Source organism: Pelodiscus sinensis, chromosome 11 (genome assembly GCF_049634645.1).
Source record: "Pelodiscus sinensis isolate JC-2024 chromosome 11, ASM4963464v1, whole genome shotgun sequence".
Classification (NCBI taxonomy): Eukaryota; Metazoa; Chordata; order Testudines; family Trionychidae; genus Pelodiscus; species Pelodiscus sinensis.
Window position 1 is genome coordinate 16,059,326 of NC_134721.1, and position 26,842 is coordinate 16,086,167.

At 43.4% G+C, this 26,842-nt stretch overlaps 1 protein-coding gene across 1 annotated transcript in view; it reads left to right on the forward strand.

Moving 5' to 3' along the window:
- Window positions 1-26,842, forward strand: part of ITPR1 (inositol 1,4,5-trisphosphate receptor type 1) — a 268,821-nt gene that overhangs the window by 126,764 nt on the left and 115,215 nt on the right. Inside the window, 15 exon segments of the mRNA XM_075939741.1 lie at window positions 557-629; window positions 1,686-1,851; window positions 1,944-2,114; window positions 3,092-3,157; window positions 3,974-4,111; window positions 6,429-6,554; window positions 6,894-7,094; window positions 9,796-10,047; window positions 12,091-12,216; window positions 14,453-14,581; window positions 17,954-17,980; window positions 18,876-18,996; window positions 19,745-19,929; window positions 22,616-22,764; window positions 23,520-23,631. Of these exon segments, the coding sequence (XP_075795856.1) occupies window positions 557-629; window positions 1,686-1,851; window positions 1,944-2,114; window positions 3,092-3,157; window positions 3,974-4,111; window positions 6,429-6,554; window positions 6,894-7,094; window positions 9,796-10,047; window positions 12,091-12,216; window positions 14,453-14,581; window positions 17,954-17,980; window positions 18,876-18,996; window positions 19,745-19,929; window positions 22,616-22,764; window positions 23,520-23,631 (2,042 nt within the window).

Sequence of the window (26,842 nt, forward strand, 5' to 3'; positions counted from 1 at the left end):
CATTCTGCTGTCAAGGTCAAAAGCCTAAATAGTCTAAGAGCTTCAGGGGATAGCCGAATTAGTCTGTTACAGGAAAAAAAAACAACAAATGGTCTGGTAGCACTTTATAGACTAACAAAACATGTAGATGGTATAATGAGCTTTCGTAGTTTTGTTAGTTTATAAAGTACTACCAGACCATTTGTTTAAGATAGTCTAAGTGATTCTTACCATCAAGGGAATAGTTACTTAAAGCTGTCAGTAACAGAAGAGCAGGTTGGTGGTGGCTCATAAAATTAGACATTAATTCCCATCAACGCCTTATTCCAAAGCAGTTACTGAAAATATGTGCAACAATTTGTGGTGAAGGAAGTTGGTCTGTAGTTTAATTGATGAATAGAGAATATTAGGAATGTATTGCTTTATGCTAGTTTCTCAGCCAGCATCAGTCACCTCTCAACATACTTTTCAGTTCATACTGTTCCACTCTGGTATGTTTGTATTAACACTTACTGCTGAAGATCTCCTTAGGTTGCCAAAACAGCTAGAGTTTATCTTACCTATTTCTACTTTCCAGGAGCCCTTGATTTTGAACATATTGAAGAACAAGCTGAAGGGATCTTTGGTGGAAGGAAAGTATCTCTTCATTAATATGTCTAAGGCCATAGTTGCTTAAAAGCTTTTGTTTTGATAGAATAGCTTTGGAATGTAAGGTTTTTATGCAAAGGAGAGTTTTTAAATGTAATTATTCACCAATAGAAGTAAATGTTTAAATGTCGGTGTTTTATACATTTTAATTCCATCTAGGTTCAGCGTGTTTTGAAATTCTACCGGAAGTAATCATACTTGTTTACTATATATGACCTTCTAGATCACTTCCTGATGGCTTGTTTTTTGTTTTGTTTTGTGTTTTGTTTTACACATAAGGCTCTTCAGTTTTCCTTTACAGGCTGGAGATAGTGTCACATGCTTAATTGTAGAAAGTTTCAGGTTTTGTAGCTTTGTGTCCCCAGTGACAGAATAAGTTTCCTGGTAAGCTTTTTAAACCCAAGTTTGTGCCCCAGGTGGAGGTAAAAAAATGTTCTGAACATGAAAGCGATCTTTCAGTTAAACAGCAATATTGTCCAGGATTAAGAACCAAGAAGAAGGCATTTTCCTCAAGCTAGGAAAGAAAAGAAATAAAAAAACAGGGATTTATCGGAGTAGAAGGTTCTCATGCAAGTATATGACTTCATGGTTCTGCTTTGTGCATACATGTGAGAGAGTGCTGAGTATTGATATGTAGGTCTGAGAGAGAATTTTACCATCTGGATGAATCTCACAAGTCTTCAGTGTGAAACTTCTGGTTCAACTGCTATGTTGGGCATTCTCAGCTGACTGCATTACATGCAGCTTTTGAACCCAATACACAGGAGTCTAGGCCCATGTTCCACTACTTGTTCTGCTTCAAGCCTCATTCCACTGAAGGGCTGATCAGTGACAGAGCTGAAGTTCCATCCAACAGAGGACGGTGCTACACAAAGTACAGTTTTCCTCACTTGGTCAAAGCCAGCAGAAATTGAGAGCCCCTGATTGCTCTTGTTTCTGATGTGATTTCCATAAATGGAGTAAAATGCAGCGGCAATAGTTTCCTCGATACAAAGAGTTGGGTTGTTTTCTGCAGGTGGGGGAGAAGTTGGTTTACTCTGCGTTTTTCTTCTTTTCAGTGAAGAGAACACCCCATTAGATTTAGATGATCACGGCGGCAGGACTTTCCTTAGAGTTTTGCTCCACTTGACCATGCACGATTACCCTCCGCTGGTATCCGGGGCACTTCAGCTGCTATTCAGGCATTTCAGTCAGAGACAAGAGGTTCTTCAAGCTTTTAAACAGGTACATGTAGCTATTATGTATATGTCCCTCTTCTGCAGGCATGTGCTGCAAGTTAAAATCTCTGTGCAACTAATGGATTGCATTCATGTAAGGTTCAACTGCTTGTTACCAGCCAAGATGTTGACAACTACAAGCAGATAAAACAAGATTTGGACCAGCTGAGGTCTATTGTGGAAAAATCAGAACTTTGGGTATACAAAGGCCAGGGTCCTGATGATACTATGGATGGAGCACCAGGTGAAAATGAACACAAGAAGAAGGAGGTAAGCATCTCTGTCTTGGTAGTCAGTTAAGTGAACTATTGGAATATCTGTTTAGGTAAATGTCTACTATATTTAAGAAACAGCTTAGCAGTGTAGGGGTGGAGAATTGGGGCTCTAAGCTCCATACACAGCTCCCTGTCAGGAGCCCAGCTGCCCTCTGGGTCTCTTGTTGGGGGGCGGAACCAGTTGGACATTATTGCCCAGAATCCAGTTGGCTGCCAGGCTATGGAGCCAGGAACCCAGTTTTCTTGTCCATTTCATGGTTCCAATGGAGCTGTGAAATTGACAGGGCAGCCAACAGATGATGTAAGGTACACAACATCTACACAGATGCTGTGTGGTCCTACTTACTCCTGCATAAGCCCTATGCCTCTCCTGGAGTTGGAGTACGTTGTTGTAGTAGGGCAATTACATGGCTATGAGCAAGGCTGTAATGTAGATTCTGGCATAGATAGGTTAACATAAGCTGGTGTATGTCCACTTAACTCGGTAGTGTACAGCAAGACAGAGATTCAGTCAAGTATTAAGCAGAAGTGGATGATGATGGGAGTAACCATATGTAGCTGTGACTAGTTCTTGTTGTTTGTCAATAACAGTAAGTTATTGGTTGCCTTTCATACAGATGGAATCTAAAATATGCTTTGCAGAATTCATATAGTTATAGCTGAATAATGGTGGAGAGAAAATTAATGTTGTGGAAAATGGATGACTGCAGACAACGTGTGACAGCAGAGTAGGGAGGGGACAGGATTTGTTGTCTGTGAAAACACTTTCCCCATGAACTCTGTCAGAGGGATTAGTGTGACTTAACTCTTTTTAATATCCTCATTCTTGTCGTAAAACTGTGAGGTGACACCCCTCAATATTCTGCAATTGTGGTCCTAATAGATTCAGTTGAATACTCTTATTTCCTCTGCCAGTGGAGTTATTAAAGAAAATACTTTAATCAATTAATAGGTTATTGGTTTTGCCCCTAGGAAGGCCACAGCAAGTCACAAAAACATGAAAGTACTAGCAGCTATAATTACCGGGTGGTGAAAGAGGTAAGACTTGGTTTCCTGCTAATTAAATTGAAGTATAAATTAATTGTGCAAGTCAGATTTTAGTCCAAATTTAAAAAAAAAAAAAAAAAAAAACTGAGTCACGTTACACTGTGAAAGCCGCTTGCTGAGTTGCTGTGTAGCTGTATATTCCAACTGCAATGAGACAAAACCAGATTATTCCAAAATTTAGTATTAATACCACTAATTTCAGTAGACACAAATTTTTATGTTTATAAAGGATATAAAAGGAGGAGGAAAGTCTGGAAGCTCACTTGAATTTGATCCTGTTCTTGAGGGAGTTGAACTCCATTGTATTGTCAAGTATCAGAGGGGTAGCCATGTTAGTCTGAATCTGCAAAAGCGGCGAGGAGTCCTGTGGCACCTTATAGAATAACTGAAGTGTAGGAGCATAAGCTTTCGTAGGCAAAGACCCACTTCGTCAGATGCATCTGGCGAAGTGGGTCTTTGCCCACGAAAGCTTATGCTCCTACACTTCAGTTAGTCTATAAGGTGCCACGGACTCCTCGCCGCGCTATTGTATTGTCTAACGCTTTAAAATCTAACTTGCAGTGAGAGACCTGTGTGTGCTGGCTTGTAAACCTTTGAGTCTAAGTTCAACTCAAATGCCTGAATTAGTTTTAAGTGGATTTGTTCATGTCTTTTCCTCATTTGCCTGATGTCTCCCTGCTTGTCTGTCATTAGACTGTGAGTTGCTCAAGTCTGGAATGTTTCCATCTTCTCTGTCTGGAGAGCACCTCTCATGTAATGTAATTTAAATCAAGAGTTACAAGTTCTAAAGCAAATTTCTTCACACAGATTTTGCTTCGGCTGAGCAAGCTCTGTGTTCAGGAAAGTGTTTCCATCAGGAAAAGCCGGAAACAGCAGCAGAGATTGCTGCGGAACATGGGAGCTCACACTGTGGTTTTGGAACTGCTGCAAATTCCATATGAGAAGGTAGGTTTTGCACACAGCTTTTCCTTACTGCAGTTTTGCTAATATTAATAGCACCCCAGGATCTCCTTAAATCTGAGTTCTTTGTGACCTTTGGCATCAAAGAAGCTATTAAATATTTATGCCTCTTTAGGAATAATTCATGTTTTACATAACTATTTGTTTAAATGTGAAACTTGTGGTGGTGACACACAAGGTCCTATGCTAATTGCTGAACCACCAACTTTGTCCACTGCGGGTTATCAGGAGGGCTTGTCTATAATGGAACAGTCAGAGTTCATCCAGACTAACTAAAGGTGTGAATTAAAAGTGGATTAGTTAAGATGTACTAAGCTCTTATGTGCGCACACTTATTCAGAAAGACAAACTGAATTAAGACCACTTGAATTTAGTCTACACAAGGGTTTAATGCATTTTAACCAAACTGCTTTAAAATCACACCTTTAGTGAATTCACATTAACTTTCCTTAGTGTCTCTGGGTAGACAAGTCCTGGAGCTTTGACCTTGTTGCCAAAACTGGGCTTACCACAGTATAGTGAAATGCAGATTCTTACTGTCCCCCGTAGTTTGCCAGAAGCTGGGAATGAGTGACCGTGGATGGATCGCTTGATAATGACCTCTTCTGTTCATGCCTTCTGCAGTGCCTGTCGTTGCCCATCGTCAGAAGACAGGCTCCTGGGCTTGATTGGCCAAGTAGGTCAGAACAGTGGTCTATCTTAAATAAAATCCTAGTAGGAGCAAGGTACTGTAGTTCCTGTAATTAGGTGAAGTCAGCCGTGGGCAGGAGCATAGTATTGATCTGATTTAGCTACCTTAAAGTAAAAACTACAGCAGCTTGTCTCCAGGAAGATAGCTAGCAAAAAGTAATTATCCCATTGTAAAGAAACAAACATAAACCCAGCCACACCTTTTCAGTAGTAAAGTCATAGCCTTAGGATTGCAAATTATTCCCTAAAATGGTGTGGATATTTTAAGCACACATGATGATAAATATCAGTTCGCTTTCTAGCAAAAAAGTGATTGAGTATAGAATCAGCTTAGGTTTCAAGTAGTCCTCTGTGAAGGAGGTGCCTATATTCTTAGCCTCATTAATATTTTGATTTTCCCCTCACATGTAGCCGTTCCTCTCAACTGACAGCTAGAACTTTTTCCTGGCTCTCTCCCTATCCATCAATGGAGGTATGGCAGGGATTAATGCCATTGTTTGAGGCATTCGTAGTACAGGAGGATAGGTTGCTAGAGAGCTAAGTGAATGGCTTTTGAGAGATGAGAGATACCAAATGGAAATGGTCTTGTAGATCTTTCCCAGTTTGAGAACACCAGAACTGATTGTCTAATGTGAAGCCCCAAATTGTTTCAGGCTTTTTTGGGGCTGGGGGTGTTACATTTTCCAATGGAAAAATAATTTCAGAGCATTGACTAAGTCACTTGTGACAGATGCTGGAGAAAGGAATGAGTTGGAGATGAAATGCCCTAAACACAGAACAGGTATATCTTGAGCACTAGCATGATAACGTTCCCTACTGTCCTAGAACCACAGAAATGTATGAGGGATCCACCTGGTTGGGGTCTCTTTGGCCTCTCTGCTGAGCCTGCCTTCTGTGCTGATTGGATTTTGTGAGATGAACTGTAGCATGACCTCAAACCACAAGCAGGGCATTGACCACTTTTTGGGTGTCAAATGCTTTTATGAGACCTCTTGGTTTGATTTTTTTTTTATTTCATTGACTGTCTGTTACTCCCAGCTGAGGTGCATTTATCAATCCATTAAGTCAGATGTGGGTGCACCTTCTCAACTCTTCTGCCGCTCTTATAGTCACAGACAGGGAGAGCACATACTCCTGGGAATAGAAGCTGAATTTTGTTATTGCATCAGTATCTTCTTCACTGTCCACTTTAAATCCCTCGGTATTAAAGTCCATTACAATGGACCTCATGCCGATCTTCCTTTTCAAGTCCTAAGGTGTGAGAGAGAACCTGAAATGTAGTTTGCCCTATGTAATCAAGGTGTTTGGAAGCAGACATAAGGTTTCATTGCATCATTAAATTGGCCTGCATATTCAGACCTGAAAGACCTAACTACAGTAATTTATATTGTATTGCATTCTCCATGACATTTAACATCACAAAGGGGCCCAAATTCCTATTTGGTGTCAGTGGATTCATTTGGTGGAGGTAGTGAACAGAGGTTTGTTTTGGTACTGAAAATGTGACACTGAAAATTCTGTTGAACAGGTGGTATTGTGGTCCGCCCAAAGGTGAAAGTTAACTTTTGGGTGTTTTGTTTTTAACCATCTTATTTGTGTCATGCAATCACAGGCGGAAGATACAAGGATGCAGGAGATAATGAAACTTGCACATGCGTTTTTACAGAATTTCTGTGCTGGAAACCAACAGAACCAGGCATTGCTACACAAGCATATAAACCTGTTCCTTAACCCAGGGGTAAGAAGTGATTAATACCATATACTTTGTAGTAAGACAGTGAAACAACCTGACCTCTGTCATAGTCTCTAGATCAGTTTTTATGCAAGACTAATTAAATGGATAGCACTGTGTTCTCGTCAATGTTGGCAGGAGCAGCATCTGGTTAGTACATTCAGTTGCAATGCAAGTGGTGGAGGTTGGGGGAGAACGTTATCCCTAATTGATACAAAACTCTTGAGCTTAAATTCTGATTCCTCTCAGAAGTTCCTTCATATTACCATATTCCCTGTAAATTTACTGATGTCCTGACTTGTGTGAGTGATTTTTTTTTTTGTTTGCTTTCTTTCCCCTCATTAGATCCTGGAGGCAGTAACAATGCAACATATTTTCATGAACAATTTTCAGCTTTGCAGTGAGATTAATGAGCGAGTCGTTCAGCACTTTGTCCACTGTATTGAAACGCATGGCAGAAACGTCCAGTACATAAAGTTCCTGCAGACTATTGTGAAGGCAGAAGGAAAGTTCATTAAGAAGTGCCAAGATATGGTTATGGCTGAGGTGAGAGCTGCATTTTCCTGTAAGCTCCTAGGATGTCTGGCATTGAGTATAAACAATGAGGAGTCCTGTGGCACCTTAGAGACTAACCGATTTATTAAGGCATCACCTTGATTCTCTTACTGGGGAGGATGCTGGGAGAGTAAAGTTCTCAACTGGGACACTATACAAGGGATGTGCAGCTATCACACTGCATAAGGTTTTGTTCTACACTATCAAGTTTTGTCGTTAAAACATATGTCAACACCCAAAAGTCAATAAAACAAAAGTCACCAGAGGGTGTTGATACTTGTTCCCTCTGTGGACAAATCATGTCTACACGGAGAGAGGGGAGGACCATCAGTGGAAGTGTGAGCAATGCCTTGTGTGTATGTATCCAACAGTGTAGTGGTACTGGAAGGCAGAGCTGATCCCTGCTCAGGATTCCCTCTGAGTTCTCTGTCTCTTCAGCTCCTGGGAGCGGCATCATGAATAGCTCTGTGAACTCTCAGGGCTGAGGGATGTCAAAGCAGCACAGTAATCTGTCCTCCCCTCTCCCCCCCACCCCACACACACAGCAGTAATCTGCCTGCTGCTGTGTTCCTAGTGCAAGGCAAAACAGGAGCAGTCCAATGATGTTCATTGTTCCCCAAACGGAGCAGCGCATTCAGCTGTCAGATACTTCCTGGAGTTTTGAAAGGGGAGGGGCACATACCTGCAGGGCAGCAGAGATCAAAATGCTGAGCAGAGCCATCAGAAGCCAGTTCCGTCAAGAAAACAAACAGCAGAGTCTACCCTGGCTCTTTGTTGACAATGAAGGCAGGGGAAAAGGAAAAAATCTCTTGTACAGGTGGAAATTTTTTGTTGCTGAAACTTACCTGAGGACAGATTCCACATTCGCTGAGGCAATCAATAATTCAATAAATTCATAAAACCAGCTAGAATTCAGAAGTTGTACATAGGTTCCCCTATCTATCATTAATGGGTTTAAGTCAAGGGACAAACTTTCTCTAATAAAGACTTAAAGAAAATAGGTGTGTGTAGGGAGGGGAAGGAAAATCCTTCCTTTTTGTTTTAAGGTTTTCCATTCAGGCTGATGTGGGACTTGCTCAGATACCCTTTCAGCTGGTGAAGGCCAGATAAGACTAAGAGCTTTGATGGGTGTTAAAGTAGACAAAGATTGTGTGTCCACAGCCGGTCCACTGACAGGTGAAGAGAGAGCAGAGGAGGCAGTTGCTCTGGGGCCTGGTGATTCAAACAGGACTGGGGCTTCCAGCCACTGCTACTGCTACTAGGCAGTGTGGAGGGCTGGCTGCCCTGGCCCTGCCCCTTCCACCTGAGGCCCCATCCTTTCTGCCAGCATGTTGAGACTCCCCCCTCCTCCTACTTCTCCCCTCCGCCCCCAGTTATCCAGAGGCCCACAGAGACTGTTGGCTTCCTTGGTCCACTGCAATTTGTTAGGACCATAGTGATCTCAGGATGGGATGGGGAGGATTGAGAAATGATGATGAAACAAACTCTTCTTTAATTTGGGTTGCAAAGGATCCATCTGTTATCAAATGTGCAAATGCACTTTTTAAGAGGCTATTAATTTGATCCGAAGGGGTTTTTTAAGCTTCTGGCCTTAATGTATCCGCTTGACTGGGAAGTTTGATGCTGGCTCTTGTTCCACATGCTATAGTTAAATATAAAGCTGAGTGTCCGCAGTTCACTGTGGACTTAGTCCTGCAAAGTGCCAAGCGACCTCCTTTCCTGTTGAAGTCAGAGTAAGCTGAGGAAGCACTGCCTGTTTCAAAGTCCAGTGCTGTGAAGTGTGGCTTGGCATGTGAGTTTTGCTCTGTTCGCTGTGTTTGTGACAGATGCCTAGATGTGTCTGAAATCTGTAGGGCAGATTTTTAACCGTGCTCAGCAGTTGCCTTTCTTCTCAGTTTCTCTCCATCCTACTGTTCTCCATAGAGGCTGGTGAAGCTGTTCTGAAAATGTGCCCTGCCTTGGAAGTCATGTAATGTTGATGGAAGTCTGCCTCCATGTGATGTAACGCAGCCTCTAGCTGCCTGTTGAAAAGAGTTGTGTAAGGAATGGAGATTGGCCCAGTGTTACCGTCCTACCACCTAGAGTTCTTGAAGGACTTTACTGTGAACAGAATTGTGTGCCCTAAGCTCATGCTACAAAAAAGATCAGCTGTGGCAATCTTCATGACCTAACCACAGAAAAAACACATTAAAAACCAGAAGCTTTTTGGAAAAACTGTTATCTAACAGATGAAGTGCCAGTTGAACTCACTCTGGTGTTAAAGATTTTAAAAATGATATAATATAAGGCATAACATTCCTAGAACAGAGGACTTGGGGAAAACGTCATACTTCAGAGAAATACTCTATAGCTGTGGAAAGAGAGTGCAAGGTACAGCACCTCAGACATCTGGTGGGCTGCAGTTGTATTGAATTCACAAGTAATTGCTAAACCTGACATAGAGCGTAACGTTCCAGAACACAGATAAAATATTGCTTTAGATAATGGGAGTGGGGGCTTTCAGCTTGTTAGTGAAATGTTTTGAGGATGAGGTTTGAGTTCCTCTGAAGGAAAGTGTTGGTGGAAGGTGCGTGTTTGTGCCGGAAATGGCCTGACTCCCGTAGAACTGCTTAAGTAGAGACATAAAGGAATGAAACCCGAAATAAAGCTGGTTTTTTTTTGTTTTGTTTTTTGGTTTGTTTGTTTTTTTTAGTTAGTCAATGCGGGAGAAGATGTCCTCGTGTTCTATAATGACCGAGCCTCTTTCCAGACCTTGGTCCAAATGATGAGATCAGAGCGAGACAGGATGGATGAAAACAGCCCTCTGATGTACCATATCCATTTAGTAGAACTGCTTGCTGTATGCACAGAGGGCAAAAATGTCTACACAGAAATCAAGTGCAACTCCCTCCTCCCATTAGATGACATTGTTAGAGTAGTAACTCATGAGGATTGCATACCTGAGGTGAGGTCTGATATTAAACATTGCCTACCCGCATGTGTAATGTGCTAAATAAAGTTAGTGGAGTGACGTTTATTTTTAATCCCTTTATTGGCCTGGAAAGACTAGCCTTGTGGGTATGCAACAAGACTATGAGCTAGGACAGTGGTCACCAAACCAGTAGATCGGGATCTGCTGGTAGATTTTGGAACCTTTGACAGGCGATCCTGACAGGTTTAGCCAGGAGGCTATCAAGTGCTGGCAATTCACTGCCCCTGTCAGCACAGTCGTGCTGCTCCTGCCCTCTGCCTTGGAGATGCCCCTCACCCCCAGGAGCCTCCTGCATGCTGTGTGTGTGGGGGGGGGGGGGGTGCTGATGTCAGGGTGCCCCTCCCCTTACCCTGTACTCCATCTCCACAGAGCAGAGGTGGGTTAGGGATGGAGAGAGTTTGCTGGCTACTTCTGGAAGTGGTGCAAGCCCAGGGGAGGGGTGAGTGTGCCTCAGCTCCCTGCAGCCACCCAGCAGCCACCTGTGGTAAATAGTGCCCAGCGGGAACCAGCTCTGAACCCCAATCCCAGTCCTGAACCTCTCTTGCATCCCAAACCCCTGCCCTAGCACTGAGTCCTCCTGAACCCAAACTTCCTCCCAGAGCCTGCACCATGAACCCCCTCTTGCATGTCAACTCCCTGCCTCAGGCTCAGCTCGGAACCCCTCCCACACTCCAAATCCCTTAGCCCAAGATCAATGTCTGCACCTCCCTCCCCCGCACGAAGGATGTTCAGTATTGAGTAATTTACTAGTCGAGCAGTCGATGCAATTTCCATTGACCACTCGACTAGTCGATAGGTACTTCTGCATTCCTCCTTTGAAACGTACAAGAGCTCCCTCTGGGGCTCTTGTATATTTCAGAGGAGGAATGTGGACTCTGCGTGCAGCAGGGGGCCAGCAGGAAGTCTCCCTGACTTGGGGCTGCACGCAGGCATGCCAGCTTTGACATGTACAAGAGTCCCTAGCAGGGGCTCTTGTGCATTTCAAAGTGGATGTGCCTGCATGGAGCCTAGGGTCAGCGGAGGTCTCAGAGTCCCCTGCTGACCTCGGGCTCCATGCGGGTGCGTTCACTTTGAAATGCCACTCGGGAGTCTCCAGCTGACCCCAGGCTGTGTGCGGTTTGAAATACTGCACTGAAACCCGGGATTAGCTGGGGACTCTGTTTCAAAGCAGCAATGGCCTCACAGAGCTTGATAGAGGCAGCAAGGGGAGGGGGGAATCCACTAGTCCAGGGGTTCTCAAACTTGTGATACCACGACTCCCCTCTCAGTTGCTCGTGACCCCCCTCTCCATTGCTGCAACCAGCCTCTCAGTTGCTCACGACCCCCCGGGGGTCAGGACCCACAGTTTGAGAAACACTGCACTAGTCAAGTTGACTATCTGATCAGCTTTTGCTTATTTGATAGTTGACTAGTCCTTAAAATCCTTACTGCACACCCCAACCCTCTGCCCCCAGCCTGATAAATGTGAGTGAGGATGGGGGATGGAGGGAGCAGGTGTGGGGCCATGGAGAAGGGGCATAAAGGAGCCAGGACAAGGGTGTTGAGGTTTGAAGTAGATCGTGGATTGCACTTAAATTCAAAAAGTGATCTCATGCTTAAAAAGGTTGGAGACCACTAAGCTAGGAGAACTGGGTTCTTTACCTAGTTCTGCTGCAGACTTCCTGATTGACTTTGTGCATGTGTAGCTAAATCTCCCTCCCCTCCACTGCCCATTCTCACTTTTAAAATGGGTACCTTACATAGATATATGTAAGGTACTTAGCCAGTCGTTAATAGAAGTGCAAGTTATTAACATAATAATGCTGAATTGTGATAGAAGTATCTTTCTCTTTCCTTTTCATTGCAGGTGTCTTGCTATTTATGAAATTGGTTTTTACCAGCATTTAAATAAAAGCACTCATTTGTGCAAATACAGCTACAAATTCTTAAAGCAGTTTTAATGTGATGACCTTGCATTGACTAAGAATGCCTGTTCAGGAGTTTTTTTTTGACACATTTTGATTTTGCCACCTGTAGGTTAAAATTGCCTACATCAACTTCCTAAATCATTGTTATGTGGATACAGAAGTGGAAATGAAAGAGATTTACACCAGTAATCACATGTGGAAACTCTTTGAGAACTTCCTGGTTGACATCTGTCGGGTAAGGCTTTGCATACCCTAAATATAAAAACAGCAAATGGACGTAATTGTGGCAAGCATTAGCAGAGGTGTGGAAAAATGTGTCTTAAAGCACAAGTCAGGAAACTCCTTACTGGTTTCTCTCGTTTCAGATTTTCTAGGGGACTGCGTCTCCTGCTCGCTATGCTCACCAGCCCCCCATGTCTTCTTGTTCCTTTGCTGAGAGACCGTGTTGACACTGACAAAATATTGATAATCAAAACCAACTTAACTTAACAAAATAAAATGATAAACAGAAACCACCCAAGATGATAACCATCCATCCAAAAATAACCTAGCCCCTACAGCAATCCCTGTGCCTAACACCCCCTCTTCATGCCCAGCCCCTGCTGCGCTTCTCTAGCCCCTCCCCATGCCTGCCCCAGCCTGTGCAGTGCCTCCCACCTGCTGTGCCCTGCCATCCTCTCCCTGTACCCACCCCAGTCCCTGCAGAACACCTGGCCCGGTGTGCCGACAGCCTCTTCCTGCGCCCAGCCCATTCAGTGCTCCCTACCCTCTGCTCATCGCCAGCCCCCCCATGCCTGGGCCCTGTGGTGCCCCCCTACTTTCTGCACCCTGCCAGCTCCACCCTGTGCCTGCCCAGTCCCAGCTACACTCCCCAACCACGGCATAGTGCCAGCCCTTTCCCATGCACAGCCCCACATCCTCTACCCCCCTAACCCTTCCTTGTGTCTAGTCTCTGCAGCAAGCCCCCACTCCCCTCTCTCTGGCTGTGGGTGCGTAGGGAGGGGGTACAGCTTTGCACAGCGCTCCAGGGGCCAGGTTGTTTTTTAATAATGTTCATTATTTTTGCTTCACTTCGCTTGTGCCTTCCTCCCCGTAGATCACGTTAATCTTGGGTAAATCAGGACCACCTTCTATCCCAGGACCAGCTCTGCCCCAGCCCACGGTGGGGAGGGGACATGCCACGCTAAGCCTCTCTCCCCACAGTATTAAAACTGAGCCAGGCTGATGATGCAGGCTATGGGAAGCACATGGGAACCTGGCAGTGGTGCTGCCGTGGGACACGCTGGAGAGGCAGTGCTGTAGCCACTGCTGGGGACTGGACCCTCATGCTCCTCACCCCCACCCCAAAAGCTGTAGTGTAGGGTTCCTCCGGGCAGCCAGGAGGCACCGCTAGCACCAAGCTCACCCACTCCGCAGCGGGCTGCTGGGGGAGGTGTGTGCCCTGAACAGAAAGGGTATCACGGAGTTGTTGGAACTGCAGGAATTGGAGGGGAGAGCAGGGATTCAGGGAGAATGAACCGGGCAAGGAAAGAGGGGGGAAGAGAGGAGTCTGTGGTTAAAGGGTAAAAGGTCCTAAGAAGAGTCCTGCCTCCTTCTGCATAGGGCTTCTCTCTCTACTGTAGGTCAGGTAATTTCCTCCTCCTTTCACTTGACTCACAGTTAAACAGACCCTCTCTCCTGTCCCATGCTTCCTCGCTTCACTGAGAGCCTGGTGACATGATAATGTCACTGTCACCCACAGGAAAAATGTTTAATATGTATAGAGAGATCTGTCCTTGCGTCTCCATTTAGGCAATTAACTTTGTCATGTTCCATGGAACACACTGATCTTCTTTTCCCCTTTAAATAAACCAAACAAACCAACCCCTTGGCTTCTGATTCATACATCTCTTTCTGTTCTGTCTTTTTCACTCTAGCCAGGTTGTGGGTCTCCTTTTCCAACGGTATTTGACGTATCCTAGCAGGTCTAGAGCAATTTTCCTGCCTTTGACATGTATTTAATCCCTGGGATGCTAAGTATTTCTCCATAGGAAAACATTACATCTCATTCCTCCTTATGGTACCACCTTCTTGGCTCTGAGGTATCCAGTTTTTTCCCCTCCTAAGTATGCTATATGATACCAGAGCTGAGAGTAAGTGGGTGCGCCCAGGTGCACAGCTCCAGCAAGAGCTGGCTGAACTGTGGCAAAAGCCAGCAGGGAGCGATTTAAAGAGCTGGCAGGGACCTGGGTCGCAATAGGACAGGACCTGTAAGAAATTGAAGTACCTTTCACCCTTGTATAATGCACATTAACAATGACAGTGTCAGGCTTTTGGCTTTGTGTGCCCTAACTTTCAGAGTGATTGTGCTTTACACAAAATAATATGGCAGGCAGTCCATTCAGAACTAATGCTTCATATCTTGGCAATAAAATGCTCATATTTATGAGTTTAACTGATGATATGTTCTAAAAGAATGAATTATTTTGTAGGCATGTAACAACACCAGTGACCGAAAGCACGCGGACTCCATCCTGGAGAAATATGTCACAGAAATAGTGATGAGTATAGTCACCACCTTCTTCAGCTCCCCTTTCTCTGATCAGAGTACCACCTTGCAGGTAGGGAACAATGCATGAGAAAATAAGCTATGTTGTTCATGAAACCACAGGAACCCGACGGGATAAAAAGAAACCCATCAGGCAGGAGGGAGGCAGGGTGTGGGTGTGGGTGTGAATAAATATTGTCAATAGCACAGAGGTATAAATATTTCCTTCTAGTACTTTTACAGATGAACATTGGCTTTCCTGTATAAGGGACACTACATGTACAGACTTGCTACAACAAGCATAATAGAAGTATAATTATAAAATGGCACTCCATGATATTAGTGCTCAGTGTTGCTCCTATCTCATGATATTAGGCTTTCTTAAGAGCATTGCTGTGGCTCTGCCAGAGAGTGGAGCTACACTGCAAGTAGAGAGAGAGTAGTGGGGGTTGGTTCATGTTGATTATTCTAAATTTGTATTGCAATAGTGCTTATTAGCCCCAGTCATCTGCCAGGAGTTCTCTGTATATAGGACTGGAACAAGGAGAGACCCAGCCGCTCCAGAGAGCTTACAGTCTAAGGCTATGTCTAGAGGCATGTAAAATAAGCTACCCGACATAGTCAATGAAGCGGGGATTTAAAGATCCGCTGCTTCATTAAAATAAAAATAGCCGCCGCGCTGTGCCGGTTCAGCTGATTGTCGGCATAGCGCGGCAGTCAAGATGCGGATTGGTCGGCAAGGGAAGCCTTTGTCGATCGCTCCCTTATGCCTCGTGAAACGAGATTTACAGGATCGGTCAATAAAGACTTCCCCTGTCGACCAATCCGCGTCTTGACTACTGGGCTGTGCCGACAATCAGCTGAGCTGTCTCAGCGCGGCAGCCATTTTTATTTTAATGAAGCGGGGGATATTTAAATCCCCGCTTCATTGACTATGTCGACAGAGGTATGTAGTCTAGACATTCCCTAAGTATAAGATGAGACAACAGACGGAGCGAGACCCAATAGAAGGGAGCTATCAGACAGCATTGATCATATAAAGTCTCAATACAACAGCACCCTAACTGTTGTCAAGTATTTTGTCGGCCTCAGAATTAGAGAGTTCTGAAAAGGGCATGGAGAAGTACAAAGAAGGAGGCATTGTAGGTGTTCATGGGAGAAAGTACAAAGGTGCATGGCTGAAAATTTAATAGGTGGATGATGAAAGCAGGCACTGAGAGCCAATTGGATTCAATCCTTGCTTCAGACAAATTGCATTTGAAGGGCCTTTGCTTTCATTTCTCTACAACAAATCAGACATTTTGAAAAAATGCCTCCAACTGTGTTTTCCTTGGTCATCTCGATTAGATCTCTGGACCTGTGTAGATCTGGCGAAAGTTGGAGCATGAGACTCAGTCACTTGCCTAATGTGAAAGGGAGATGTTTATTCTTTCCATTCCCAGTATCTCCCAGTCTCCTCCTTACAGGGCAAGCAGTAGGGATGTTAAGAATCATGTAATTTGTTAATTGTGCAGTTGACAAAAATTAATCCACGATTAATGGATAAGAATTAGCATTGCAAGATGTCAGTCCCAGCTCAAGCTGGGTCCCAGCAACTACCCCCACTGTGGCTCTGCATTAGAAACGCTTTAATAGCTGACCAGTGGGCAGGCTGGCTCCATCCCCTAATAGCAGGGGTTGATGCTGGGACCCGGCACAAGCCAGGACTCAACCAGCCTTTTGGCCAGCCTGCTAAAAATTTTACTTGCAGAGCCATGGGGGGAAGGGGTGAGAGGAGATTCTGTGTAGCCGATAGCATTAATCATAAACATCATTGACTACACTATTACATCCCTAGCATGAGGCAAACATGACAACAGCGCTGAGGTGCCTCCCAAGATAATTGCTGGATCTCTGGTGCAGTGACTTGGTGATAATGGAGGCTGCCTCTCAAATAATAGTTCCTTATCAAAGTTTTAAATAGCCTTTTGGGGGCGTGGAGAGGCGTAGTAGGGGGCCGAATGTGTTGTAAGAAGCTTGGAAATGGTTTTCATTGAAACCTGGCGCACCCTCAGCTAAGAAGAAAAAAACAGCTGTTTGGATTGCAAAACCAGCATGTATAATTGGACACAACTGGCAGCGGGTTAGGTTGCAGCACGTTTCCAACTGTGGCAATAAAGGGCATCTGGGAATTTGTCTTTTCAGCTTCTCTTCACAGTGGGGATGGTTCCAATCTTCTGGGTTGTCCTAGAATCCTCTCTGCTCAGCCCTTCCCATTCACTCTGTTGCCAAATTTTCTTTGATCCTCTGCCTCATCTGCACAATCGATCTGTTCTGTCCGAAGCCCTTGTCCATGTCCTGGGACACTGCCACCTGAAGTAATTCGTAGCCTCTTTGGCTAACCTAATACCTGCTTTGCACCCCTCCAGCCTATGCAAATTGCTGTTGTGAAAATGATTCACGCCTCTGATGGCACGTGTACCCTTCCCCCCCACATAAACACTCACTTCGATCTCTTCACTGCCTTTGCATTGCTTGTGTCAAATTCAGGCTTTGTTTTCACTTGAAGTGTTCTACAGAGTGCTGCAGCTTCCTACATCTCGTCTCCCAGCACTGCCCTTCTCAGGCCCACATGCCTTGCCTTCCTGCTCTTCTGTGTGCTCACTGTGTTCTCACCTTAATGTCTCCAGGCTTCCTTCTACTCCTGTACTGTGTAAGCTTCAGCCCACCCCTTCTCATCTCAAAAACCTCCTTCCCTGATAGTTTCTTCCCTGATAGTATCATGACTTCAGTTGGCCATAGAACTTCCTTCTCTCTAACTCCTAGATAATGTCTTTTAGAAAAACCTTCAATCCTGATTTAAAAATTGCCAGTGATGGAAAATACACCATGACCCTGGGTAAATTGTTCCAATGTTTAATAACGCTCAGTTAAAAAATGGTATTTTTTTCACACAGTCTGAACTTCTCTGGCATAAACTTGTAGCCAGCCATCTTATATCTTTCTCTGATGGACTGAAGGATCTGTTACCAAACAGTTGTTGTCCTTTACTGTTTTGGGTTTTGTTTTGTTTTTAATATTGGCTTTCTTGCACCCTATGGGCAGTACTGACCCAAACCTTATTTTACAAAGTTCAGGATGGTTTTGATTTATTGACCCAATTTAAGCAAATGGAACATCTCTGAAGTTTTCAGAAAGATAAATCTTTAAACATGGTGTACAAGGAATGTGTGGGTGGCTGGAGTCCAGAAGCATAGGTAGTTTCAATGCATTTAGACAAGTGTCTGAAACATTTTGACATTTGGCTGTGTTGCTGGAAAGGCTGATGGTTATTTGCTGTTGTGCAACTCTACGTAAACTCTGTTCTCCCTTGTGAGCACATGGAGTTATTTCACTACTTGATTAAAACTAAGGGGGAAAATCCTTGCTTTTCTCTAACTCCATCTTTTTTCCCCTCTTATAACAGACATCAGTCTTGACCAGACTAAAAGAGGTATTTTTCAGTAGTTCCTAAATCCACTGTGGGCTTTGCACTGAGGTGTGGTTTACTTAAACTGAGCATTATGAATAGAAACAGAGACATATGGGTGTTGCCTCTCACTGTAAGTTGGTTTCTTAGTGTTGAAGCAAGTTTGTCAGGACATTTTTAAAAAAATCAATCCACAGTTTAAAAAAATTCTTACAGTATAACTACTTATGTAAAATAAAACAGTGATTCGGTTTTGAAACTGTTCGGATATAATTGCAGCGATAGCAGAGTAATAGTGTGTGATTATATTGCCTCTTTGAGGTGGGGATGTTGCCGTATCTATAATGGAAAATCTTGGAAAATGTAGTTTTTCATGGCCACAGCTCCCTTTTTTTGATCCATCTATGGCAGCTGTATTGTTTATAAACTATGACCCATGTTCAAAATGACATGTTCAAAACATGTAGCTGTAAATGAGAAACCAATAAATATTTCAGAAAAGGACCAGTTGATAATTTTGGAGTGGGGTTGCAGTTTAGCAAGAGGAAAGCCATATTTTCCTATTGACTGTAGAGCCACTCTCTGGTCAAACCCAAATGAGCAATCTCTGTACTTAAGGCTGCTGAAAACCCTCCCTCATACAACCCAACAGTTATCCTTTGCTTAGTGAGATTGCATTTAGTGGAACTTAGTGCTCTAGGAGCCATCTAGTTGATACTTATCTCCCTGCCCCGGTGCGCTCTCTTCTGTTAAACTGCTGCTTGTGTAGTAGACATGCTGCCCAGAATATAAATGATGTCTTACCAGTGGGTATGGACTGGTAACATGCAGCTGGTCTGCATAGAATAATGGCTGATGTAGTATCAAAGTAGCAGACAACCTAATCTGAAACATGAGATTTTTTTTTCATATGTTCTAGACTCGCCAGCCTGTGTTTGTGCAACTTTTGCAAGGAGTGTTCAGGGTTTACCACTGCAACTGGCTCATGCCAAGCCAAAAAGCGTCGGTGGAGAGCTGCATTAGGGTACTCTCTGATGTAGGTAAGAAGTTAGATTTAAGATGCACAACATACTTCAGTTCATCACCCTTCTGTCCCCAAAGCAACATGTATTCTACCTCCCGCAGGTGGTAGAATGTAGCAAACTCAGGGCGAAGGCATGAAGCAAATCGAGCATTTCCTTCATAACTAAAGTCTGCTCTGTGGTTGCATTACAGACGTTTTCAATTTAAATATGAGGCAAAACTCTAAACTCTTTATCTAGCGGCAGACTTTCTGAAAGTACATGTTGGCAACTGAACTTGCAGGTTTTGCTTACCTAAACTTATATTGTGGTTTCTGCCAAATGTGACAGTCATACTTCAATCTTAAACAATGTAGTGGTGATTAGTGCTGTGAAATGGCTGTCACGTTCCTTTCCAGAAATTGCTGCATTTTAGTGGCAAGAACAGTGAGCCTCATAAGTTACTAGACATAGGGCCAGATGCTTCCATAAGATGGGTGTGCATATTCTGTAAACCTTAATGGGAATGACAAAGATGTATGTGAGGGCATGGTCTTACTCATACATTGTGAAGTTAGGAAAAAAACTTTGAGTATCAAGGATGGTCTATTAAACTTGAGGTGTTATTGCTGTCCCAACGCACTGTGGATCAAAAACAGCATAGAAGAACACGTATTTTAAAATATGCAAAAGAGAATACAAAAGAAATAGCGCTTGGGATTTCCCCTTGTTTCCTCACTGATGGCAAGTATGGGCTAAAGGAGTCGATTCTTATTCCCTTTTGCAGCGAAAAGCCGAGCAATTGCAATTCCTGTTGATTTGGACAGCCAGGTCAACAACCTCTTCCTGAAATCACACAACATAGTGCAGAAAACGGCAATGAACTGGAGAATGACGGCAAGGAATGCTGCCCGTAGAGACTCTGTGTTAGCTGCTTCCAGGGACTATCGAAACATCATTGAAAGATTGCAGGTGACTATAGAGTGCTGCATTAACAACTTACCTCTGCCATCTAGGTAGTCATATGTTTGCATGTCAGCACAAAAAGACAAACTTCTTCCATTTGGGAGGTGTGTGCCAAGTGAAAATGCCACATGTGATCGCTGCAGCCAGAGCTCATTGTAATACTGCATGCAAAATCAAATGTAAACCATGTATTGACACAGGTAAAAAAAAAAATATGCACAGCTAACGCTTGTGGAATTTTTATGGCCCTTGGAGAGGATACTTCAAAGCATGTTTGTCCGGCTCACTGGTTCTCCAACATTTTAATTCTGCCAATACCAGTGGCTTCATTTCAACTGATTCGTCAGAGGGATCTTCTACTTTGGTTGCATCCTTCCAAGTCCCTCCAGTACTTCACTATAGGTTGAATCTCCCTGTTCAAGCACCCTCAGGACCAGACTGGTCTTGGACCAAGGAAGGATAATGCCTGCTCCTGGTGGCTGGTTTTCCCTGTGAGTGCTCCAGCTCTGGAGCACCCATAGGGTCGCCGACCATGCCGAACCAGGGGTGTTGCTAGATTACAGAGGTTCAACATGTTCTTGGTTATCAAAACAATTAACGAGATAGAATGCTCCATAGACCTCAGCAAAGTTTACTATTGGTTTGATTGACTCTTAATGACCCCAAAGTTGTCACTTTCTCAAATGAACAGACTAATCTGTCTAAAAAGCTACTACATGTTAGATTTCATGCTGATTTCTAGTCAAAAGAAATGTAAACAAAATACTCTGAGTTCTTGTAATGCTGGCAGACCAGGTCAGATCAGTGCTTAGATTGGAAGTGTATTAACTGAATGTTTACTCAGTACTTTTGTATCAAGACCTGAGAATAACTAAGTATTCCATAATATGGTGCTTTACTTTTTATACTGAATGAAACTGAGTGCTTTAGATTATATCTTTATCTGTAAAGAGCAGTTTGGGGAGAGGGGTTCAGAAGTGTTTTCCTGGCATGCAATCTCAATTTAAATTTCTTTAATTTAAATTGGAGGTAAGTCAAAATACTACCCAATCAGAGGAGTCCAAATCCTATAGTCCCCTGCTATTCCTTTGTTTTCTGTCCACTTGGGCTTGTCAATTGTTGTTCTTCTCAGTAACTTTTTCTGCAGTTCTGCTCAGTGAGATTGAGATGAATCTTTCCAGAATTTTCATTTGTAAGAATGGTTGAAATGTTTTGAAGTTTCAACTGAAAAGGATGGGGGGGTTGATTTTTTTTTTTTTTTTTTTTTTTTTTTTGCCTTATTTCAACCAGTTGTATTAATTTGTTGGTCCAAATAATTATAAAGTGCAGTGTTGTCTGATCATTATTGCAGAAGTTTGCAGCGTAACAGAAACTCTGCAATTACATTGGCTTTTTATTCCTTATTAGACAAGTGCCACCTACAGATATGGGAAAATAACAAATGATCTGAAAACGATGCCAATAGTTGTAACATTCATTGGCCAGTAAAATGAGAATCTTGCTAGGCAAATGCTGTTTTGTAATCTGGAAAGCTTTTTAAGCAGGGAAGTCCTTCGCTAGTTTGTCAAAACATTTCAGACTGGAGTGTAGCTTCTGAATGTTCTCTTTCTAAGATACAATTGTCACGGTTTCATGGCAACTGCATTTGTATCTTTGTCCCCCTACCCAAAGTCCACTCCAAAAGTGCATGGTCAGATTTCATGGTCACAGCCATCACCTGCTTCTGAGTAAGGATCCTTATCCCGCTTTCTTTTGGCCTGGTGTTTGAAAGTGCCTTTGCCTTAGACTGTGATGTCTCCAACAAGCTAGTCTAACAGCCACAACTTGTGTAGTGGTTTCTCTGAGGGCTATATATGGTATGCTGCTGTAAGGTCACTACTTATTACAATGCTCTCTTTAAATTTTCTCCTTACAGAAAGGAGCATTACAGAAAAAAATACATTTAAATGCACACTAAACATACCATGCACAAGGGCTGACAGACTTGCTGGGCCCCTGGGCAATATGGGGCCAGCACTACGCTCCTTTGAGGGATGGGACCTTAGGCGATGCTTCACCCAGGCATCCCTCAGCACTGCCTGAAGCGCACTGAACAGGGCTTTGGTGGCAATTGAAAGCCTGGGGGCTCCAGCTGTTGCAGTAGCAGTAGTTGACAGCCTCAGGCCCTTTGCAATTGCCAGGTCCCAGGACAGTTGCCCTCCTTTGCTCCATCTCCTTCCGTGGGTCTGATACCAGGAGTCTCCCATTAGTCTTAGTGAGACCCTTTTAGGCTGAAATCTTTCCACCCCTTCATCAAGAATTGGGCTTCCCCCTTGGATGAAGATTCTGTACATTTGCTGGATCCGGAAGAAGGCCTTGAGTCCCTTCTAAGCCTAGTCTTTTTCTATCCAAAGCTATTTATTTCTTTGTGTTGGCCTCAGAAGCCTAGTTTGAACCAGTATATGCAAGCTTCCCTGGGCTGATGTCTCTCTGGAGATGTTTACAACCTAAGTGATTCATTTTAATCAACCCCCTTCTCTCTTCTCCCTCCCCCCTTTCTGGATCTTGAAAGAGCTGTGATACTCCTACCCTTTGGACTTGTGTACAGTCCCTGGCCCACAGTGATACACAAATCATTCATAAGCTTTAGTATACTACGGTCCTCAAAGATATTGCTTGTGATTGACAAAACCTACATGTTGTTGTTCTCTAGGATATAGTATCGGCATTGGAAGATCGCTTACGGCCCCTAGTGCAGGCTGAATTGTCAGTGCTGGTAGATGTTCTTCATAGGCCCGAACTGCTCTTCCCAGAGAACACAGATGCAAGGAGAAAATGTGAAAGTGGAGGCTTCATTTGCAAGTAAGTTGTTTCCTTAGGCTTTGTGCAATTACTCTTTCTTTGCAGACCAGTACCCTCTGTTGCATTGTATTGAGCACAACTTGTCCTCAAGAAAATAAGCTCATTTGTCTTCAGGAAGTTGTCGACCACAGCTGTCAGTATTGTCAATCTATCTTTGCAGTGATGATTACGGATTCTGGAGCAGCTTGTGGCCATGGTGTATTGTAATATGAATGACTACGCTCATTCATAGAGTTAAGCCTTATTAGTGAGACGGGGGCCAGTAGCACTTTTCTTTCTACTTCTCTCTATTGGGGTAGTGAGTCAAAGTTGAAGTCTGTATTGATGTATGGTTTCCAGTTGCCTTATCCAAGGTCCACATTCTTTTTTCTTTAATGAGGAAATACATGCAGTTCTGGGTATCTTTATAATGTCAGTGGGTTTTTTCTTAATGGGCCTTCAATTTTTAATTTCCTTCACTACTGTATAATTTCTTCATTCTTACTACAGATTTCTTTTTGCCTGGCTATCATCCAGGTGGGAGCACTGGAGTTCCCTTCAAAGCTTCCCTGTTGTTCATGTTAACTTAGCAAGTGTTGCTATTAATGGCGAACTCCTCAGCTTATGCTAGTCTCCCCCCCCCCAAAAAAAAATCACATTTTATTTAACTTCCTAGTTGTAAGTATGGCCATTGAAATAAGAGAGCCACAAACGCCTGTCCTAATTCTTAGAAAATTTAGTACTAAAACAAACTATGATCAATTGGTTGTTTTCAGGTTAATAAAACACACTAAACAGCTGCTGGAGGAGAATGAGGAGAAACTATGTATTAAAGTATTACAGACACTCAGGGAAATGATGACCAAAGATAGAGGCTATGGAGAGAAGGTACTTAATTTACAGTTTATCATTTTGCTTTTGTTCAATATTGTCTTAACTATTCAGAGACAAAATATAGTGTGAGGCCTTGAAATCTGTGTTTATACCTTGGGCTAAGGATAAAACCTTTCTAGTTAACTAACTGACTTCAAAATCATGAAATTAAGTTGAAAGTTAATTATGCTGGCTTCTTATTTTGGAATATTAGATTTGTCTAATACCTGCAATCTTTTGCATTCTGATGGGCAATATATAAGCCTGTTCCTTTTAGGTGTCATTATAGAAGATAACCATAGGTTTATATCTGCTTGTTGGAGACTTGTCCGTGCAGTTGTGTCACTTGACAATAAGGGAACTTCTCAATTTTGATGTATATGTAGCTGAGATTGTTTCTCTCTACTGTGGTACTGAGGAAATTTGAATTAGAAATTGATCAGTATACAACCTCAATAGTTTCCCTTAACATACTGTTCCTTTTTCCCAGCAAGAAGGACTCTTTCTCTTTCTGGAGCTATAGCTCTGTCCTCTATCTGAACAATGTGAATGAGAGAACACCTATTCTCATACCTTTAAATATATAGATACACATTTCAATTTGACTTAGCTGTATTGGCACACTGGGCTCAGTATTTCACCCTTGGAGCACTGCTTCCATGGTCTCTTTACGGAAACATGGAAAATAAAAGAGCCCAAAGCAGGGTGACAAGCAATGAAAAGATGAGAGCATGACCTTTGGTGGATGAAAGTAGCTAACAGGTACTGTTCATCATAGGGACAGCTACAAAAAGAAGAACCATTATGTTTTCCACACACAGACTTAAATGTGCTTTGAATCTAGATGGCTTTCATTTTAAATTGAGGAAAATAACAAGCAAAAAAGAAGAGCAAAAGATAAAATCTACGTGAGAGAAAGTAGTGCATTTCTAATTTGAGTCTCCAGTGTGAAATGCCTAACAGACTTGCCCTCTCATAGACAAATGGGATTCATAAACTTAAAAGCTGCAGTACTCAAGGAACAGTCTTAGCACTTAAGCTCTTATGAGCATTTTTTCGTGTGGGCTACAGAGGGCAATGATTACAAAGTAGAAAAAGAAGCAACTGAGGGGCTGAACAGAATTATTAGGAAAGGTATCGCGTGACTGAGCAATTTATGTAGTGTTCTTTCATATTGATGTACAGGTTGGACCTCCCTGGTCTGCCACTCTTAGGACCTGACACTCCCAAACCAGGAAATTTATCCAGGGGAGGTCAGTGTTCCCCAGTTGGCTGTCAGCCACCACTCCTGGGCTCCCCTCTGAGCCCTCAACCCTCTCTTGACCACCAGCCCTAGCTACTGGGCTATGCTTGTGGTACAGCAAGGCTATCAGACACTGATGCCCCCTGCTGCTGGTTCAGTTGCAGCTTCCTAGCCCTGATTGGGGTTCCCAGCTGCAGCTCCCTGTTCCACTGCTGGCCCCTTTGTCTCTTGCCTGGCCAGGGATCCCAGCCACTGGACTCCTGGCTGCTGAGGCTCTCTGGTCCAGCAACTTAAGTGTTCCTGCCGGACCATGGAGTCACAGATTTCAGAGGTTCTATCTCTATATTGACAATTGAATTGCTTTACTAAATTACAAATGAGGCTCTGTTACCAGAAGTGAACTGCAAGCTGGGTTAGTCATAACAAAGTGCCGAGTTGGTCCATCTTAGATGATGGTAGCCTGTTAGTTTGAGGCAAAAATGTAGAGCTTGGACAGCTACTTGACAGGCCTTGGTCTCTGGCTACTCCTTCTTAGGAGGATGAGAAGTGCTGTTTGATGCAGGCAATGGAAAGTGGATAGACACCCCAAGGTAAGCTAGTTCATATTTGCCAGTCCGAGGATGTTGCAGACAGCATCAGCCCACTCAGAGTTTAGCTGGATATGAGGCATGTCACTCTCCACCTGGCAAACAGCAGGCTTGCCAAATCCAAGAGTGCAATCGTCTTGAAGATAAAGCAGGCAAAGCGATGAGAATTCTCCCATATTCCACGTGTATGTGGACTGTTGCCAGCCTCACACCTCCGCCATGTACACATATAATACCGTAAATGAGCAGGCGACTCCCAGGAAAATACCCTGGAGGTGAGGATGGGCAATGGTGCACTCCTTGTCTGTTCCGGGAACGCTGCTTCCCACTTGGCTGCAACACCACTTCCTCCCCTGTCAGTGGCCCAGCCCAGCTCAGCACCTTTTACCTAGCTCTGAAGTTTCTTGTCTTGAAGCCTTGCTTGCAAACAGCAGCCATCATTCTCTTAAATCAAGTAGCAATAACTGTGTGCTATGCTCCAGACTGAGTAAGATTGGGGTGTTGGCAGCATCCTTCCTATACATGTTTTAAACCTGCCTTCCAGTTTGGACAAGCGGGCAGTAATTTATGCCAAGTATCATTACAACCTTCTGCCGTTTGGGAGCCTTCCACTCCTCTGTCTCTTTCTTTCTTACTTACTTACTTTTTTACATGCTTTCCAGTCTCATCTGGAAGTCAACTAAGCAAAACCTTCAGGTCATGTCTACATTGGGAAACTATTTTGAAATTACTAAAATCCACTTAAGAACTCCCGATTTAACAAATTCAATCTAGCATGTCCTCACTATGTGAAAGCATCGAAATTAGTCCGAAGCAGGCTCCATTAATGGATATGCTACTTCGACTTAGAACCTTAGGATGCACTGAGGAGTAAATAGATCAAATTACTCGGGGGAGTAATTATTTTGGTACTGGAGCATCCACACCGCAATTGTTTCTAAATAACTATTTCAAAATTAGTGTTACTCCTGGTGAAAAGCAGGAGTACAGATTTCAAATTCTGCTGCCCGTTATTTCGAAATAATGGGCTTGGTACTGTGTGGATGCTCCACTTACAAATACAACCTTGGGAGGGTTATTTCAAAATCAAGTCCTAGTCTTAAAAGGAAAGGACTAAAAGGTCCTTTTTAGCCATGCCCTTATTTCTGAAGGTGTCTGTACACTGCAGCTGGAGATACAGTTGCAGCTCAAATAGGTATATTGTATGTGCATTAACTTTAATCTAAGTAGCATAGCTAAAGGAAGCTGTGAAGATGTGGGAGAGTGGACTGTAATAAAAGCCCACTTGGACTTGAGGTTGGGTTCCTACTTGTATTGATAGACCATGTTAGGATTTGTGCCACTGTGTAGTTGCTAATTTTAACAGTGCTAGCTTAATTCAACTAGCAAGGTAAGC